This window comes from Pelodiscus sinensis, chromosome 18, assembly GCF_052426305.1.
Source record: "Pelodiscus sinensis isolate ZL-2025 chromosome 18, ASM5242630v1, whole genome shotgun sequence".
Classification (NCBI taxonomy): Eukaryota; Metazoa; Chordata; order Testudines; family Trionychidae; genus Pelodiscus; species Pelodiscus sinensis.
The window spans coordinates 30,938,621-30,957,292 of record NC_143069.1 but is presented as its reverse complement, the minus strand read 5'-3'; the positions used below and the strand labels follow the sequence as shown (position 1 = coordinate 30,957,292).

At 63.4% G+C, this 18,672-nt stretch overlaps 3 protein-coding genes across 11 annotated transcripts in view; all 3 read right to left on the bottom strand.

Annotated features, from left to right (window-relative positions):
* Nucleotides 1–19: 19 nt before the first annotated feature.
* On the bottom strand, nucleotides 20–11,048 carry SACK1E (scaffolding CK1 anchoring protein E). Of its 3 annotated transcripts, none has more exons than XM_075915037.2 (6): nucleotides 10,820–11,048; nucleotides 8,600–9,720; nucleotides 8,142–8,309; nucleotides 7,362–7,486; nucleotides 3,734–4,262; nucleotides 20–2,449 (listed from the first exon to the last, which is right to left on the bottom strand). In XM_075915037.2, exons 2-6 carry the CDS (start codon nucleotides 9,038–9,040, stop codon nucleotides 2,210–2,212), a joined length of 1,503 nt encoding a protein of 500 aa, XP_075771152.2. In that variant the 5' UTR covers nucleotides 9,041–9,720; nucleotides 10,820–11,048; the 3' UTR covers nucleotides 20–2,209. The 3 variants fall into 3 exon arrangements, with proteins under 3 accessions (XP_075771152.2, XP_075771154.2, XP_075771153.2); XM_075915039.2 differs by lacking the exon at nucleotides 10,820–11,048 and adding an exon at nucleotides 10,112–10,617; XM_075915038.2 differs by lacking the exon at nucleotides 10,820–11,048 and having other exon boundaries at nucleotides 8,600–10,617.
* Nucleotides 5,346–5,948, bottom strand: LOC149523365 (sperm acrosome membrane-associated protein 4-like). Its single transcript, XM_089770082.1, has one exon. It carries the CDS (start codon nucleotides 5,755–5,757, stop codon nucleotides 5,392–5,394), a length of 366 nt encoding a protein of 121 aa, XP_089626208.1. The 5' UTR covers nucleotides 5,758–5,948; the 3' UTR covers nucleotides 5,346–5,391.
* Nucleotides 11,049–15,636: 4,588 nt separating the features above from the next.
* Nucleotides 15,637–18,672, bottom strand: part of LOC102446569 (uncharacterized) — a 29,724-nt gene continuing 26,688 nt past the window's right edge. For all 7 annotated transcript variants that reach the window (XM_089770076.1, XM_089770075.1, XM_089770079.1 and 4 more), the window contains exons 15-16: nucleotides 17,701–18,438; nucleotides 15,637–17,094 (exon numbers count right to left, since the gene is read on the bottom strand). In XM_089770076.1, coding sequence (XP_089626202.1) covers nucleotides 16,076–17,094; nucleotides 17,701–18,438 — 1,757 coding nt within the window. In that variant the 3' untranslated portion in view covers nucleotides 15,637–16,075. The remainder of the gene's footprint in view (nucleotides 17,095–17,700; nucleotides 18,439–18,672) is intronic.

The window sequence follows — 18,672 nt, the reverse complement described above, 5'->3', positions numbered from 1 at the left end:
GAAGGGAAAATGCCTTGGTGCTCTAGGAACAGAATCTTTGCATTCTTTTTTTTAGCCAAAATTCATTGTGTGCTGGAGGCTCTTCTTCCACCGAGGGGCCCAACGAGGAACTCAGCTGCTGCATGGGGGGTTCTTTTTTTTTTTCCTCCCCACGTTTTTGACCTTGAAAGAAAATTCTAAGCACAACAGGGGCTGGTCCATTGAGAGAGTTGGTTCTGATTTTAAAAAAATCCAAACTGGGAACAGGAGGGCTGATAATTGTGGGGTAACTTAAAACAATGTGCGCAGAGAAAATAGTGACAAATGTTCCCGAGCAGGTGAAACGTCAACCCCCTGCAGTGTCCTGTAATTTGGAACACCTGCTTCCTCTGCCTCTAGTGGGTTCAAACCCCATCGGGGCTAGAGGGGTATGTCCAGGGATGATGAAACGGGGGGTCTGGGCTCTCCAATGCCTCTAATTAGGGGTGAAATAGGGGGGATCACAAACAGCCCCTCAATTCTCTCCACACCCCTCCACTGTATCTCAGGGTCCAAGCCTTGACCGTGACCCCCATGGCCCTGAAACTGAGTCTTCTGCCAGCTGAACCAGCTCTGTGGGCAGCAGTAGTAGGTTGTTACCCTGTAGAAAATAGGTGTGTGGGCTTGGATCTCCTGCTGCTCTGCTTGCGGGGCCAGGGCTGCTTGGCAGAGTGGGGGGGTTGGATTTGCCCTGGCCAGCGAGCTGGGGCCGAGGAGCTATCCTGCTTGCTTGGCTTTGCCCGAGCAGGAGGGAAGCCTGCCTGTTTGGCAGTGGGGGAAGGTGGATCCACATCTGGGCCCGGAGCCGCCCCCTCCCCTCTCAGCAGCAGGATGTTTGCTCCCCAAAGCCAACTGAGGTTTAACTCCCCCCCCCCCCCACCTGTTCCCTTTTCACCCCACTTTGGCTGGACTGGGGAACAGGTCAGTTTCATGTTCCCCTTGATCAGTTTTGTTGCTCCACCGGGGTGGGGGGGGGTGGCTAAGTGGTACCACTGCGAGGGGTCTCCTTGCACCTGCAATTGCCAGATTGCCCCGAGCTGCGGTTTGTCTGGGGTGAGGTCTTTCCCTTCTGCCCCCCCGCCCCCCAGAGCAGTGGGGCTGGGAGCAAAGACCCCACCTCTCAAACAGCCCCTCCAGCAGTTGGCTCAGTCTCCCTGCAGCAGAGTCCCATTTTAACCCCTTTCCTCCCAGAGGCCAGCATGTGCCTCAAGATCCCAGGCTGGTGGGGAGCTGGGCCCTGGACAGGCCACCTGCTTGGGGTCCTGAGCCGGCTGGGAGTGAACAGAGAGAGGAAGCACACACCCCTCTCGCAACCACCAGAGCAATTTTTCCAAATGTGCGTAACAACTGGTCCCCAGCAGCGTGCAGCCCCTCCCTGCTAACCACTAGGCCCCACTCCCTGCCGCTGGGGAGGACCCAGGAGTCCTGGGTCCCATCCCCCCTCAATCCACTAGACCCCACTCCCCTGAGAACCCAAGAGTCCTGGCTCTCAGCTCTAACCACTAGACCCAACTCCCTTCTGAGAGCTGGGGTGAGAACCCCAGAGTCCTGGATCCCAACTTCTCCCTCCCCTGCTCTAACCACTAGACCCATTGCCACCCTAGTAGGTTGGGCCCTGCATTCTCCAGCCTTGCAGTGCTGCTCCCCAAGGGTGGGGCTGGGGTGTCTGCTCACTGTAACCCCCATCACTGGCTAGAGGGGCTGGGGGCTTCCCCCAGCTTCTGGGCTCTGTGCCAGTACTGCTGCCGCAGCACCCCCTGCTGGAGCAGGAGAAATCTGCCCTCTCTGGTCTGCCCAGTTTAACCAGCTCCAGTGCTTGCTCAGGCCTAGGCCCCCGCTCCCCCAAATCATCCCCCATCGCCACCTGTCCCGTATTCCGCTGGCTGCAGTGCTCCAAGCCGGGGGGCGGGCCCACCAGTTCATCCCAGTCCCACCAGTAGCGGAGCTTCCCAGGCTGGGTTGAGTCCAATGACCAGCACTGGGGGTCGAGGCGATGGCTGGGCATTCCCAGGGCAGTCCGGGTTTGCCCCACCAGCCGGCACTGGTCCCTGCCGGGGCAGCCTCTTCAGACGCGGGCCCATGTTCCTCCCCGTAACCCCAATGGGACTCCTCCGGGCTCACCGGCTCGGGGCAGCCTGGGGCGATGGAGGGAGGGTCTCTCTCCCCCCTCTCCTGGCGGGCTGAGACCAGGTCAGTAGCGGCGCTGCCTGCTGTAGCCGTGGGGGGCCCCCCAGATCCGGGTGTTGGCTGTGGCCCCATAGTAGAACTGCCCCTGCAGCCGGCCCAGGGCCCCGTAGCTGGGCAGCGGGGGCCTGTAGGTAGGTGTCAGGAACAGGGGGGCCAGGCGGGGTTCCTCGCTGGCAGGGGGCACGCCCCTGCGTCGCATCAGTGCCCGGGCAGGCGTGTCCTGCGTCACCCACTTGTGCTTGCCCTGGGGTGGAATTGGGGGGCAGCCCCCCAAGGGGGAGTTAGTCATCCAGAAGCCCCCCCGTACCCCACCCAGCACCCTCTGCCCCCAACAGCCCCCTTTGTGCCCCCCCACCCCTCTTCCCTGCAGTGCCCCCCCCAGGACACCCCTAGCCATCTCCACGCCCCTGCCCCTCATCTCCCCCACCACCAGGGCCTATCTCCCCATCAGTGTCCCCCAGTACTGCCCAGCCTGCAACATCTCTCCAGTCCCACTGGGTCTGCCTGCTCCCTCCCCATCCCTGAAATTCCCCCCACATCTCCCCAGGGGGTCACTCCCACAGCTCCCTGGCTCTGCTCCAGCATTTTTGTCACCCCCCCCCCCAAAATCTCCCCTCTCAGTGCCTGGGGGATCCCTCCCCCGGCCCAGCACACGGGAAGGGGGGGCAGGATACGGCAGTGCCCCATTCCCCGCCCCCGCCGCGGCATGTCCTTGGGCGGGGGTGGCGAGCCAAGGAGAAGAGCTGGCGAAAGGGGGCAGGGGGAGATACTAGAGCTGCAGAGCAGCACTGGGCCCCCTGTGCCCCACAGCTGGCCCAGGCGGAGCACAGGCCCTGTGGGGCACAGCTGGGAGTGGTGCCTCCGTCAATATTGACCCAGGGTGAGGATCTGTTGAGCCAAGGCGGGGCCCAGCCCGGAGGCAGGGAGGGCCCCACGCCACCCCCAGCCCTGCCAGGGACACTTGTGGGGCCCAGTTGGCAGCCCTGCCCCCCTAGGTCTGCCCTCACCTGGGGACCCAGATCCCCAGCCCCCTTCACCCCCCAGCCCTCTCCTCACCCTGGAACACACAGTCCTCCCCAGCCCCCAGCCTTCCCCCCAGGGACCCCAATATCCTGAGCCCTGCCCCCAGAAAATAGGGTCCCGCAAGATACACAGGGTCCCCAATCCCCTGCCTCCAAGATACCGAAGGGACCCCTATTTCCTGTCCTGCTGGATATAAATGGCCCCCCAAAATCCTCCAATCCCCAGCCCTGCCCCCTAAGCTATTCAGTGAACCCTCAAATCTCATCCCCACAGATACAGAACCCCCCAACTCTAAAATCCCCAGTCCAGGATACAGAAGGGACCCAGCTGTAACCCTGGATACACAGGGACCCCCAAAACTCCAGCCCTGCCCCCCCCAAGATTACAGTGAATCCCCCCAAATCCTTAGCCCCCAGGATGCAGAAGGGCCCCCCAAACCTCCTGTCCTACCCCACAGGATACCCGTGCCACCCCGCCGGTCCCCAGCCCGCCACCGCCTGCTCACCTTGGCCTCGTCGCCCGGGTCGGGGCTGTCGGCGCTGGAGCCGGAGAGCTGGGAAAGGCGGCTCAGGTCCCAGAGGGACTTGCTGGGTCTCTGCCCCACGGCGCCTGCCAGCCGGCCTGGCCGCCCAGCCCACTCCACCTCGCTCAGGGTGCTGTGGCCCTCGGGGCCCAGGCGCCGGGGCGGGGCGGGCGGCTCTTCGTCTGCCGTGGCCCGGGTGGCCCGCACCAGCTCCCACTCCCCGGCCTGGCTCTTGGCCACGGGCTGGGGGGCCACGGAGCGGCGCTCGGCCACCCGGTGGACGCTCTTGGAGAGCTGCAGCCCGGCCAGCTCGCTGCGGTAGGGGGCCGGCTGGCCGTTGGGGCGGCCGTCCCGGGGTGGGGCCGGGGGGCTGGGCAGGGGGTCCCGGGTGGGTGCCAGCGGGCGGGAGGCAGCATAGAGGGTCCGGAACTCGCGGTCGAAGGCCCCGGCCACCTCGCCGGTCAGCAGCATCACCAGCTGGCGGCTCAGTCGGGCATCGCTCCATGTGAAGCTGGGAGGATGGGAAGAGTGGGGGGCAGGGTGAGTGGGGTAGGGGAGGGATCGCAGGGTGCCCAAGGGGCAGAGGGGAGTGGGATAGCGAGGTGCAGGGGTCATGGGGGCAAATGGGGGAAGGGACAAGCAGGGTGCAGGGGGTGGGAGGAAGGAGGAGTGGGGGTAGTGGGGTACAGCAGTTGTGGGGAGGAGTGAGTGGAGGGACAGCAGGGTGCAGAAAGGGAGGGGAGGGGTGAATGAGGAGCAGGAAGTGGGGGAGGGTGAGGGGATAGCAGGGTGCAGAAGCAAAGGAGGGGCGAGTGGGGTGCAGGAGGTAGAGAGGGGTGAGCAGGGATAGCAGAGTTCAGATGAGGGAGGGACGGGAGTTTGGGGGGCAGGAGTTGCGGGGAGGGGCGAGTGGAGTGCAGGTTGTGGGGGAGGGGATAGCGGGGTGCAGATGGGGGAGGGGCAGGAGTTGTGGGGTGCAGGGAGATGGGGAGAAACGAGAAAACAAACATTCTGCAAAAACAAAACTGGGAAATTCCCCAAGGGGACTCGAACCCTGGGAAGTAGGGGCCCCCCACTCACCCTCTGAGCAATAGGGGCAGGAAGGGGACAGCGAGGTCGCACCTTGATGCATCCGACTCGGTGCTGAGATGCGGTGGGGCGCGGGGGCTGAGTATACGGGGCTCCCTCTGCCCCGTGCTGGGAGGTGACACCTCTGGGCCAGGCACAGCCCCAAGGCTGGGGTGTCTGGTGTCCTACGGCAGGGAGGTGGGTGGCCCCAGGCCCTCTGGGGTTGGAAGGATTCCTGCTCTGCCAACACCAAGATTCTCCTCCCCCCAAAGAGCCGCGGGTGAGACGGGGGGGGGGGGAGCAGAACAAAGGAACCCCCCTCGGGGGGGGAGAATATTGCTTCGGGCGCCTGGGTTCCCATTGACACTTTGCCATCCCCCCTCCCCGGTTCATTCCACCACAGCCCCACTGGCACCTCACCCAGATCCCCACGGCACCCAGCTCCCCCCCAACGCCTCCAGTCCCGGGCACCCCAGGATCCCCGACGCCCCCCCGGTCGGCGCAGAGAGAGCCAGGCCAGCCAGCGCCCTGTACCAGAGCTTTATTCCCGCAGTGCCCGCCCCCCCCGGCTCTCACAGCGCCCCCCGCAGGACGGCCGCCCCCAGCGCCAGCAGCAGGCCCAGGCTGGGGCCCCGCGGGCGGGCGCCGGCCCGGTTGCACAAGCTGCCCTTGCAGCACTGCGTGACCAGGCTGTAGGTCACCCCCATGTGGGTGACGGGGTGCTCCTTGCCGCAGTTGATGGCCCGGGCGCAGCCCTTGGTCTGGATGATGGAGACGCCCAGGGCGGCGCCGCGCCCCACGAAGCAGTCCTCGTCCTGGGCGCAGCTCATGCGGGTGCTGGGGCAGTGCCGGGAGGACGTCACCTCGCAGAAGAAGCATTCCTTGGGGCTGGCGCCGGGTAGCGCCAACAGCAGGGCCAGTGCCAGCAGAGGCAGCATGGGGGTAGCCGGAGGGGCCGCGCAGACGGGCCGGAAGAAGCGGAGTCTGGATCCGGGGACGGCACAACCGGGCCCCGGCCCTTCTCCTCTGAACCAGGGTCTGGCTCTGGAGCTCCTGGCTCGGGCGCCTTCAGAACCAGGGTCTGGCTCTGGATCTCCCAGCTCAGGTGCCTTCAGAACCAGGGGCTGGATCTCCTGGCTCGGGTGCCTTCAGAATCAGGGTCTGGCTCAGGATCTCCCGGCTCGGGCGCCTTCAGAATCAGGGTCTGGATCTCCTGGCTCAGGTGCCTTCAGAATCAGGGTCTGGCTCTGGATCTCCCGGCTCGGGTGCCTTCAGAATCAGGGTCTGGATGTCCTGGCTCGGGCGCCTTCAGAATCAGGGTCTGGCTCTGGATCTTCTGGCTCAGGTGCCTTCAGAATCAGGGTCTGGCTCTGGATCTCCCAGCTCGGGCGCCTTCAGAACCAGGGTCTGGATCTCCTGGCTCAGGTGCCTTCAGAATCAGGGTCTGGCTCTGGATCTCCCAGCTCGGGCGCCTTCAGAACCAGGGTCTGGATCTCCTGGCTCGGGCACCTTCAGAACCAGGGTCTAGATCCGATCTCTTCGGGGATGTCACAACCAGGTCCCAGCCTTCAGAACCAGAGCCTGGCTCTGGATCTCCTGGCTTGGTGCCTTCAGAACCAGGGTCTGGATCCGGATCACTCCAGGGATGTCAACCAGGTCCCAGTCCTCCTGCTCCAGCAATTTCCAAACCAGGGTCTGGATCTGGGTCTCCTGACGCGGGCGCCTTCAGAACCAGGGTCAGGGTCCAGATCGCTCTGAGGACGTCACAACCAGGTTCTGACCCTCCTGGCTCCAGCACCTTCGGAACCAGGGGACCAGCAGGATCCAAATTGCTCGGCTCCAGTCACTCCAGAGCCAGGTGGGAGCCGGAAGCCCAGCCCCCTCCGAACATGGCTGTCTCTCACCAGGTCGCTCTGGGCTCCCGGCCACTGCCGAGCTCAGTGTGGCCCCGAGCCCCCTGCCCAGACTAAGTAACCCAGCAGCGATGACCTCACAATAAGGCTGCAAGATTCTCATTGGCCTGCTCCAGCCAGAGCCTGGTGATGTCACAGGGCGTGATGCCGTCACTGTGATGTCACAGTGAGTGATGTCACCACCAAGGTTGGAGCACAAAGGGGAGGAATATCAACCCCCCGACACACCAACACCCGCTGCTGCCCCACACCTTGGCCCCCCGCCATGCGATCCTTGCGCCCCAACACCCCTTAAACCTGGCGCTATGTCACATGTGTGAACCGAGTTCAGTACGTTCTCAGCCTCACTGCCCAGCCCCACACACACCCCATTGATTCCCACTTGCAGAGATCAAGGCCTGGTGCTGAGATGTGGCCCCTCTGGGGTGGGATGGGGCTGCCTCCATGCCCCGCATGGAAATGGGACAAAGTGGGAGATGCTGAAGGAAAGCCCCCTGGTGCGGCAGGGCTGGGATGAAGCAGGGAGTGGGGCGGGGGCCCAGCAGGGGGCGCTGGGCTGAAGGGAGCGGGGTGGGGGGCCCAGCAGGGGGTGCTCTGCCCTCCCACTCATCCCCGATGCCCTCCCTCACCTGTAGCTCCCCGTTATCACCGTGTCCCCGTCAATCAGCAGGAATTTCTCCTTCAGGGCCCCGGTGACCTGTTTGCGCTGTCGGCTCCAGAAAGTGCAGCCTGCAATGACCCGGACCCGCAGGTTCTGGGGGGGGAGGGGAGATGCACAAAATCAGGTGCTGGGGCTAACGCAACACTGAGGGGGATCCTCATCTCCGGGGCAGATAACTCAAGCCTGAGGGTAGCTGGACGCCCCCCACATCTCCATATCACTGCCCCAGAGCGCACACCCTGCTTTTCTCTCTTTGCAGGCCCTTCCCCACCAGGGGGCGCTCTCCTCTGGCAGGCAGGGCTGGTCCCAATACCCCAGTGGGGCACAAGGGGGAGCCGTGCTGCAGGGAACGGGGGACGCAGCAGGGGGCGCTCTCCTCTGGCAGGCAGGGCTGGTCCCAATACCCCAGTGGGGCACAAGGGGGAGCTGTGCTGCAGGGAACGGGGGACGCAGCAGGGGGCGCTCCCCTCTGGCAGGCAGGGCTGGTCCCAATACCCCAGTGGGGCGCAAGGGGGAGCCGTGCTGCAGGGAACGGGGGACCCAGCAGGGGGCGCTCTCCTCTGGCAGGCAGGGCTGGTCCCAATACCCCAGTGGGGCGCAAGGGGGAGCCGTGCTGCAGGGAACGGGGGACCCAGCAGGGGGCGCTCTCCTCTGGCAGGCAGGGTTGGTCCCAATACCCCAGTGGGGCGCAAGGGGGAGCCGTGCTGCAGAGGGCTGGAGGGATGGGCACCCCCAAGCCAGCCCCTACCGCCATGGAGTGCACGTTGAGGCAGACGGCCTCTGCCATGCTGAGGAAGGCGGCCAGGTGCTGCTCCCCCAGGATCAGGTACACGGGGACCCCGCGCCTCATGCCCGCCTCGTGCAAGTCCAGCAGGATATCGGGGTCCGTGAAGACGTCCATCACTATGGCAACCACCTGGGAAAACACCCCACAGAGAGCTGCAAACACCCTGGCCAGGGGCCCCAGCTCCCAGCCACCCCAGGGCAGCGCCTGGCCAGCAGGAAGTAGGGCCCAGGGCCTCTCCTCACCAGGGCACTGGCCCCCATCCACCCCCAGGGTGCATGTATGGAACGAGTTTGTCAGATCTCAGCCCAGTGCCTCAGTACCGGCTCCAAGCACTAAACCTCCCCAGAATCATTCCTCGGGGACTCCCACCGCTCCCCTGTCAGAGCCAGGCTAGAACCCAGGCCCCCGGGCCTCTGTACCTTGGCAGCCTGCTGGATTTTCCTGCGCACCAGCTCCTTGACCTTGGGGGCTCCGTCCCCCGGCGGATGCGTGAAGACCTCGGCTCGCGTGAAGCCCTTCCAGTTGCCGCCCAGGGGCCAGCCCAGCTCCAGCTCGGGGGTGGGTTCGTCCGAGCACCCGGGCCAGTAGCTGAGGCTCAGCTCGTCGGCGTCCCCGTCCCGCTCCCCCGCCGGCTCTGGGATGTCCTGGGCCCCCTGGGCCAGGCCCCGGAGCTCCTCGTCGGACAGGAAGGGGCGCAGCCCGTCCTGCGCCAGGCGCTTGGCGTAGGCCGCCTGCCCTCCGGCCAGCAGGGCCTCCACAGCCAGACGCTGTCCCTCCGAGTAGAAGAATTCGGGGCTGGATTCGGTCACCGGGGTCCCTGGCGGGACGTCCTCCAGGCAGCCCAGCTGCGAGGCCGCCATGGGCCCCCCGTGGCAAGTGGGGCTGGGCTGGGGGGCCACCCCCCACAGATACACAGGGACACCTCCCCCACACAGCCCCACTCGCTGCCCACCTCCCTGTCCCCTTGCTCCCTCTCTTTTCTTGGCTCACCCGGTGCTGCTCAGACACAGAGTCACCGGGGATCGGGCCCCGGCGGGCCAGCTGCTGCCCAAACAGAGACCTCACAGCCTACCCATCCTGTCCCCTGTCCAATGCATGGCGCCTTCTCCCTATTCAGCTCCCCACAAGCCCCCCCACTCAGCAACCTGCACCCCCATTGGCCTGGTGCTAGGAGGTAGCAACATCTCTAGGGAAACTCCCTCACACCAGGGTCCGGGGGTGTCTCTGTCCCAGGGCACGTCCCCAGCTGGAGCAGCGTCCTTCTCTCTCCCAGGGGCAGAAGGAAGGCTGGCTTAGGAGGATGGAAGCACAGCCTCAGATGGGAAAGACCCAGGCCCCAGGCCCTGCTGCTCTGTGGCCTTGAGTGAGCTGGTTGGTCTCCCTGTGCCTCAGTTTCCCCACCTCTGCTACAGAGGCAAAGCGCCCAGACGCCCTGGCGAGGTGTATCTAAACCAGACGAGCCTTGGCCATGCTGACCAGCCGGGAACCGGGCTCCTGTCCTGGGAGGGGGAGCCGTGGGGGGCTTTCCTGGTCGAGGGCCCTGGAAGTAGAGAGAGAAGGCCTCAGGGCAAGGTCCCATCTCGGGGGGAGTGAGATGCGCTCCCCACCCTGTTCCAGGGAGCCGCAGCGGAAGCTGTGATAAGATTAGGTTGCAAAGGTGAGCTGGCACTTCCCAGCCTCCGCGTCTGGGAATGAGAGGGCTCTGTGCCGCACAGGGCAGGCGGTGCAGTGGTTAGAGTGGGGGGGGGCCTAGCAGCCAGGACGCCTGGGTTCTTTCTCTGGCATAGGAGAGAAGTGGAGTCTAGTGGTTAGAGGGGAGGGGCTGATCACCTGAGTTCTGTCACAGACCACAAACTCTCACCCTTCCCTCCCGCCCGGAACAAGCCGATCACTGGGGCATCGTTTCCTGCAAACAAACAAACCAGCCTTACCAGGAATTTATCTGGTAAATCAAGGAACTGGGTAAAGTTGCAGGAAGGAGTCACAATGCTCCGGTCACCAGACCCCACCGCCAGGGAGAGAACCCAGGTGTCCTGGCTCTAACTACTAGACCCCACTGCTCTTCTACAGCCAGAGAGAGAACCCAGAAGTCCTGGCTCCCAGCTCCTCCCTTGCTCTAACCACTAGACCCCACTGCCCTCCCAGAGCCAGAGAGAGAAAACTCAGGAGTCCTAGCTCTAACCACTAGACCCCACTGCCCTCCCAGAGCCAGAGAGAGAAAACTCAGGAGTCCTAGCTCTAACCACTAGACCCCACTGCCCTCCCAGAGCCAGAGAGAGAAAACTCAGGAGTCCTAGCTCTAACCACTAGACCCCACTGCCCTCCCAGAGCCAGAGAGAGAAAACTCAGGAGTCCTAGCTCTAACCACTAGACCCCACTGCTCTCCCACAGCCAGGGAGAGGATCCAGAAGTCCTGGCTTCTAGCCCTCCTCTCCCCCACTCTAACCACCCTCCCCCCTGCTCTAACCACTAGACCCCACTGCCTTCCCACAGCCAGAGAGAGAACCCAAGACTCCTGGCTCCCAGCCCCCACACCCTTGGTCTAACCACTAGACCACACTGCCCTCCCAGAGCCAGGAGAGAACCCAGGCATCCTGGCTCCTAGCCCCTCTGCACTACCCACTGCAGCCCACACCTACCTGGCCCAGGGATCCGGGTTCATATCCTCCCTCCCTCGCGCAGTCCTGCCGGTTAATGATTCCCCAGGCTCCACAGCCCCCGCCCGGGCCCGCCCCGCAGGCAGACCTTGGAGCTGGGCACAGGCGGGCCTGGGAAGCAGCCTGGGGCAGAGCTGCCAATTAAAGGGGAAGGAGGCAGGGCGGGGCCCTCACAATGCCCACGGAGTCAACAGAGCCGGTGCCCGGGCGGCGGGTGACAAACGGGCCCCGGGGGCTTCGCTTTGGGGTGGCACCAAATAACCACCCCTCAAGCTGCCAGGGCTGTGCAAAGGAGGCCAGGAAAGAATAAAAGGGGAACCCTGGCTCCCAGCCCCCCCCCCGCTATAACCACTAGACCCCACTCCCCTCTCAGAGCCAGGGAGAGAACCCAGGCTCACAGCGCCCCCTCCCCCGCTATAACCACTAGACCCCACTCCCCTCTCAGAACCAGGGAGAGAACCCAGGCGTCCAAGCTCCCAGCCCCCCCTGCTCTAACCACTAAGCCCCACTGCCCTCTCAGAGCTGGGGGGGGTGGAGAGCCTAGTCCCAGGACTAGTTGGCCTGGCCACATCCCCTATCTATGGGGTGGGGAGGGGGGGCAGAACATAGGATCTGGGATCTGCTCAGTGGTTCCCCCCCAGTCTGGGGGCTCCGTCCCCCCTTCCTGTTGGGGCAGAGCCCTGGGCACCGAGTGGGTGGCAGCATCCCGGATCTGGGGGAGGAGGGGAGGGTTGGGGGCCCTGGCAGCCAGATGGTTGTCACCAGAAATCCCCCCTGTGGAGTTAACAGGAACCAGCCAGACCGGTTGGGCTGCCATGGGATCCTGTTGCCCTGAATCTGCCCCCGCACGGCCTGGCCCCTGCCCCCTCAGCTCACCCACAGGACCCCCCCAGCCCGTCTCCCCAGCCCCTGAACTTGCTCCCCAAAATCAGCCCAGCCCCCCAAACTCAGTCTGATTCCCTTGCTGCCTCCTTGAAACCTTCCTCAGCACCCTCCCACCCCCTCAAACCTCACAGCCCTCGTGCCCCCTGGGGCGGGCGTGTTGGCTGAGCCCGGGTGCACTCGTGCCGGGGGAGGGGGCTGAAGCAGGCTTTGGGGCAGGGGGGAGCCGCCAGGGGCCAGCCCCATGGCAAGGTGGCATATGGGGGGAAGTTGGGGGGAGGGGCGCCAGAGCCGTCGCCTGGGGCCTCCTCGCCCTCCCCTTAGATGTCGCCAGCCCCCTCCCCACACTGCCATGTGCCCCCCTGCCAGCTCTGGGCAAAGCGCCGCAAATGGAGCCGGCTCCGGGCAGCTGGCGCTTGTGGAATTGGGGGTTCGATCCTGGGGTGCAGCTGTTAGCGGGGGGGGGGGTTATGCTGGCATCTTAGCCCCCCCCATGGGGCAGCAGCTCTGTCCCCCAAGAAATTCTCTCCTGCCCCCCCAGATGCACCCTCCAGACCATGCAGGCAGACCCATCCTCCCTGGGAAGAAGCTGGCAATAAGGCATTTCCCCAGCACCAGGGTGAATTCCCCCTGGACACCCATTTCCAGAGGCTAGGGCAGGCCCGGGGATCCGGCCCCCGGAGGCAGCGGGGAACCCCAGGCAGGGTCCCCCACAGCCCCGTGTGCCGGCAGAAACTCAGCTGCAGGGCTCCCTTTCTGGTTTAAAACTGGAGGGGAGGGGGGGGAGTTTTAGGAGCCGCCCCCAGCACATTCCCATTGGCGGGTTTCTGGCAGAAACCGGCCAATGGGAGCTGCTTGTTAGCATAACAGACAGCTGAGAAGAGTCACACCCCCTCTTCTTGGGCTGTGGTTCATGAAACATGTGGCAGCTGGCAAGGAAGTCCCTTTGCCACAGCCTGCTTCTGGCACCCCAGCCCTTTCCTGCCCCCCCCCTCGACATGCCCAAAGCCTCTGTCCCCCTCTTCCACCCACACCCCCTCCCAGATCTGGCACCCCACTCTCCTGCCCCAAATCACAATCCCCTCCTAACCTAGATCACATCCCAACCCCCTGCACTCCAGACCCCTGCCCTAAGTCACAACTGCCTGCTCCATCCTGACTCCCTCCCAGACTCCAGTCTCCCTTCTGCACCCAGCCCCATCCCGGACCCAGCACCATGGAAGAGTGCAGCCCTCAACCACTTTCCAAAATCTTGGAATAGCCCCCCCCAAATCAAAAATGATTGCCCATCCCTGGGCTAGGAACACCATTCCTACCCATCCTGGCTAAGAGCCAATGACAGAACCAACCTCCATGAATCTATCTAGCTCTTTTCAAGTCCTAGTCGTCACAACCTCCTCTGGCAAGGAGTTCCACAGGTGGACTGCGTGCTGGGTGAAGAAAAACTCCCTTTTGTTTTAAATCTGCTGCCTATTCATTTCATTTGGTGACCCCTAGTTCTTATATTGTGGGAACCAGTCAATCACTTTTTCTTATTCATTTTCTCCACACTACTCATGCGCTACGTCTACACTGGCATGATTTTCCGGAAATGCTTTTAACGGAAAAGCCAATCCAGACGCAGTTTTCCGCAAAAAAACCCCGATCGCCATTTTCATGATCGGGGCTTTTTTGCGGAAAACAGTATTGTGCTGTTTACACTGGCCCTCTTGCGCAAATGATTTGCACAAGAGGGCTTTTGCCCAAACGGGAGCAGCACAGTATTTCCACAAGAACACTGATGATCTTACATGAGATCGTCAGTGTTCTTGCGCAAATTCAAGCAGCCAGTGTAGACAGCTGGCAAGTTTTTCTGCAAAATTAGATGATTTTGCGGAAAAACTTGCCAGTCTAGACACAGCCATGATGTTATAGACCTCTATCCTACCCCCTTGAATCTCCTCTTTTCTAAGCTGAAAAGTCCCAGTCTTTTTAATCTCTCTTCATATGAGACCCGTTCCAAACCTCTCATCATTTTTGTCACCCTTCTCTGAAGCTTTTCCAATGCCAAGAGATCTTTTTTGAGATGAGGCAACCACGTCCGTACGCAGTATCCAAGATATAGGCGCACCATGTTTTTTATCGAGGCTGCAAGATGTTCGGTCTTTATCCTTTTTTTCCCCATGAAGTCATGCATTGACCTACAGAGGAGCAACTAAATGCCAGCTTGACACAGCGGTAGCAACAAGAGAAGCCCCCGCCCAAGGCAGCAATCATTAACCCAGGGGTTACGGCTGGTTTTGAAGTGGCATGGGAAAGAAGAAAGCCAGCAAAAAGGAAAATGGGGTGCTCTGTGGCTGTGGGACCTATTTCCACTCCTTCCTGATGTCACACATCCAGGTGATGGCTCCAGGGGACGTCTCCCCACCCCAGCTTCCTCTCCATCTGCCCACAGCAAACTTTCCCCCCCCCAACCCTGCTGCACCCCTCAGATGTCCATCTCCTCCACCTGCCCCAGGAGGGGAGCTCTCCCTCCCCCTGCACCCCACAAAACACACTCTTTAGAGGGCAGCTCTGAGACTTCCCTGGCCTGTCTCCCCCCAAAAAAACTGCCATGCAGGGTGATAGGGGCACTTCCAACACCCCCCATTTGTCTCTTCCAGCCGTATGGAATGGCTAAATCCAGCTGAGCCTGCAGGGGGAGATTTTGGGGGGGGAGGCAAGAAGGGAGCGGAAATGCTTGGGGGTGAGCAATGGGAATATGGGGGGACGGGCCCACAGGGCAAGTGTTCCCTGGAAGCAGAGTGCTTGGGTGGGCCCCCACCAGAGATTCAGTTGCCTCCCAGCTGACGAGCAGAGCACCCACAGCTCAGGTCTGTGTTTCTATTGGTGGTGCACATCCGCACAGGTCTCCGTGCACACAAAATTTATTCTGCACATGGATGGAAAAATACTGAAGGAATATTGCATGGGACCCAGTCAGGGGGCAGAAAGCACCTATGTTACTGTATTTTGTGTGTGTGTGTGTGTGCTGGGATTCTGCAGACGGGGGATAGATCCTCTGTCTTAGGGCACAGTGGGTGGGAAGGGGTTCTGTGGGGGGGGATACTGTCTCAGGCAGGGGCTCCCCTCTGACAGGACCCTGCCCTGCTTTCCAGTGACAGGGTGTGAGGTAGTGTCAGTCCCTTGCTGGTTGCTGTGGCTGACCCCTACTGGCCTCTCGCTGTAAGCACAGCCCAGTGGGGGGCATCTTGAGGGCCCCCATGACAGTGACCGAACCGTTTCTACCAGTTAAGAGAAGGGATGGAACAAAAGAAGTGAGTTTGGGGGAAGGGTCAGTCTTGGGCTGGAACCATGAAGGGGACAGACTAAGGAGGGGCTGGGATTTAGGGGGCCAGGGACCCCTGTCTCAAGGGGTCTGAGGCATCCTGGCCCACACTCCTGTAGATACACCGTGTCTATGCTGGGCTGTATCCTGGAGAAGCAATAAACCCCCTCTATTCTACCGGCTGGCAGAGTCTGTTCTTGCTGCTACGGGGGTGCACAGGGGGGAACCCCAACATCATCACACAGGGACCGAGGCTTGATCCCCCTTTACACTGCCCCACCAGTGCATTGTGGGAGATTCTGCAAGGTCTCACCCCTGTGCATCCTGGGAGATTTCGGAAACACCCCCTGCGCCATCTGGGGAAGGGCTCTTCAGCAGTACTTCTTACCCGGCAGAGGGCGATCATTAAACCCACCCTGTAGATTGGGGGAAATCGAGACACGGGAGTGTGTGTGGGGGGGGGGGGGATGAACTGACACCCCTGGGCTCACCAGAAGTAACTGTCGCCAGACGAAAGGCGGAGGCTGGGCCCAGCCGTGGCAAGCGAGTTACAGGAGACAGCGGCTTTCGAAAGATGCTGGCAAAGCCAAACCGCACAAACACTTCGGGCTGCCAATGGGTAGAAAATTTAATGGCTAAAATACCAATACTGCCCCCAGGGCGCAGGCCTGCACCCCGGAGCTGCCGGCGCCTGGCCACCGATTTCAGCAAGCAGTTCCCGGGTTGGGGCAACAGCCACTGGAAAAGCCCCAGCCGGTTCCCAGAAGCCCCGAGCCCTCAGCCTGGCAGGTCCGGATCCCTGCAATTAACCCTGCGACCCAGCAGCTGCTTTTGTAAAGCAGGAAGCCACCGGCTCCTAACCCACTCCTGAAAAGGATCATTGCACCCCTAAAGGAAAGCCAGGCTCCCACACTGGGAAGGAGGGGGGGTCCGGGGGCCAGGAGGCTGGAACGGGGACAGCTTGTGGCTTAATATCCTGAGCGTTGTGCTGAGCAGGCTGCAGGCCGGTGCGCTCCCCTCCAGCGCTTCCACCCCATGCCAGGCTGAGGCTAGAGGAGCCTGCAGGAGTCGGTGCGGCGTGGCCGCACAGGGGAGGGCCGGGGGGGAGGGATCGTGGCCCACGGGTCCAGCTTGATCCTCTCCACCGAGACTGGCTGCGCCGGACGGCAGAGCTGCGAGGGGGTGACGGGAGAGTCGAGAGCCTCCCCTGCCCTCCTCACCGGCCACCTCTGCTTGGGGGTCACAAACCCACTGGCAGCCCGAGGAGGGCAGGGGTCTGAGCGCGGCGTAGCCGGGGAGAGATCCTGGCCCGCAGGTGGAGCTGCAAGGATCGGGTCCACAGAGGACCCCGCGGCCGCCGGCGTGGGCCGGGTCTGGCTCAGGGCTCTGGTGCCGAGGTGCCCCTGGAAAGGAGACACCATCTGGACCTGCTTGGGATGGGGTGGGGCTGGGGGTGGGAAAGGCGGGGCTGGGGGGACGTCCCTGAGGGGTGGGTATATGATTGGTCGAGCAGCAGCGTCCGGGTCATCCATGGCAAGGGGGGACCCTGCCCCCTGCCAGACCCATGAGCTTCTGCCCAGCCCCGAGGCTGGGAGAACCACGGGGGCGCTGGGCCGCACGCTGGGTAACTCCTGGGTGGTTTTGGGGCTGGCAGCCTCTAGGGGCTGTGGGGACTTGAGGTCAGGCCCCTGTTGTGGAGCCATGAAGGTGGGAGGGAGCCTGGTGGGGCCTTGGGGGTCCACAGCTGGGGCAGGAGCAGTGGGGACCAGAGGCAGCTCAGATGGGATGTCGGGGTCCCCTGTCAGGTCAGGAACTGCAGGCAGAGGAAGGGGCGCAGGCAGGGCAGGAGGGGGCTCAGCCTGGGTGTCAGGGTCCCCGGCCAGGATGGGAGCTGAGGGCACTGGAGGGAGGTGGGCCAGAGGGGGACAGGGCTTGGCAGCGGCGTGGGGGACCCTGCCTCGGACAGGAACAGCAGGGATGGGAGGGGGGGCAGCCTGGGCAGGAGGGGGCTCAGACGTGGCGTCCCCAACCAGGGCCACATCTTCTTGTGGGATCCACGGGGCGAGACCTTGGAGAAAAGAGAAAAAACAAAAAAAACAAGCAACTTGATTAATCCCACTGACCAGGGGATAGAACCAACCTCGGTGCCGCCCCCCAGCTGAGCCGCGTCCCTGCCCGCAGGATTTGGGCATGCCAAGCTCAGCGCTACATGCTGCTTGGGCTGCTGGGGGCAGGAGGGAGGGGGAGCTCCCTCGGCGGGCAGCAGTTGGAGGCTTTTATCTGGTGAGCCAGACCAACCAGCAGGGGGCGACCGAGATCTGCCCCAGCCTACATGCATCACCTGCCCTGGTGCCTTCTGGGAAACACCCAGCCCACCTCAGCCAGGGGCATCAGCAATGCATGCTGGGGAATGCCCTGCCCCACTGTACATTATGGGAAAACCTGGGCTGCTCATGGGAGGGGGACCAGCAAGGCATTGTGGGAGATATCCTGGTGCAGGGGGAGCTGGGAAGGAGGAGGACCAGCTGAGCCAGTCACACAGGGACTCTCTGACCCAAGCGGCTCAGGGCTGCCCCCTTCCTATGCCCATCAACCTCCATGGGGGGGCCCAGCCCAGCCTCCACTCAATACCCCCCCCCCCATGCCCGGCAGGGCAGCTGCCCCCGTTCCGTACCTGCCTCTCCCCCAGGGGGCCCGTCGGGGGTCACAGGCAGCAGCAGCGCCTGCACCCCGAAGCCCTGGATCCTCACGACATCAGGCATCTGCGCCAGCCGCTGCTTGGTGGAGGCCGTGTGGCCCAGGGGCAGCGGGTGCTGGTGGGCGGCGCTGTACGCGGCCCGGAACTGGAAGAGGGACATGCCCTCGGGGTGCCCGGCCAGGATCTGCCCCACCTTCCACTTCAGCTCCGTCAGGTCCTCGGAGGGCTGGGGGGTGGGTGTGTCGCGGGACTCTGTCGAAGGACGTTGGGGGGCCTCACATCCTGGGGCCCCCTTTGCTCGCCAGACCAACGGGGCGCTGGCCCCACACTCTGGGGTCCCTTCCTCTGCTCGCTGCACCAAGGGGGCGCTGGCGGGCCTGGCCCCACACTCTGGGGTGCCCTCGTCCGCTCGCCGGCCTGACCAGGCCTCGGTGGGCTGGGGTGGGCTTTGTACCCAGGCCGGGAGACGGGGGTTGGCCCCCGGGGATTTTCCCAGCGTGCCAAGGACAGTCGGGGCACGGAAGGGCACCCGGCCCGAGGGCAGGCAGGGAAGCAGAGGCCGGTTGGTGGTCGCGCTGGGCAGCCGGGGGTTGAGGCAGCCGGAGGCGGGCGGGGCCGGGCGCTTGGGGGCATCCATCTGTAGGAGCCACCTCTTGGAGCCAGGCTGGGGGAAGGCCCTGGAGGGGCACAAAGGTCCAGATCCTCCTGCTTGTCCTGGAGGAAAGAGGGGGAAACGCCATCCGTCAAGGTGAGCAACAGGGCACGTGCGGCTTCCCAGCATGCACTGCAGCTGCCCCGCTCCGTGCCCACCTGGGCTTTCCCCACAATGCCCTGGGGCCAAGGTGGGTTCATGCCAAGGGGGGCGGGGCAGGGGGGCCCCACAGCCTGCCCTGCCTCAGACAATAAGGAATCGAGGTCTCCACTACCCGCCCTCCCCATGGAGAGCTG

Coding starts and splice junctions, on each gene's coding strand:
- LOC149523365 (XM_089770082.1), bottom strand. CDS start 5,757: ATGCTGCCTCTGCTGGCACTGGCCCTGCTGTTGGCGCTACCCGGCGCC.
- SACK1E (XM_075915037.2), bottom strand. CDS start 9,040: ATGGCGGCCTCGCAGCTGGGCTGCCTGGAGGACGTCCCGCCAGGGACC. Junction 8,310..8,599: donor AAATCCAGCAGGCTGCCAAG/GTACAGAGGCCC, acceptor GTGTTTTCCCAG/GTGGTTGCCATAGTGATGGA. Junction 2,450..3,733: donor ACCCGGGCGACGAGGCCAAG/GTGAGCAGGCGG, acceptor ATTCCACCCCAG/GGCAAGCACAAGTGGGTGAC.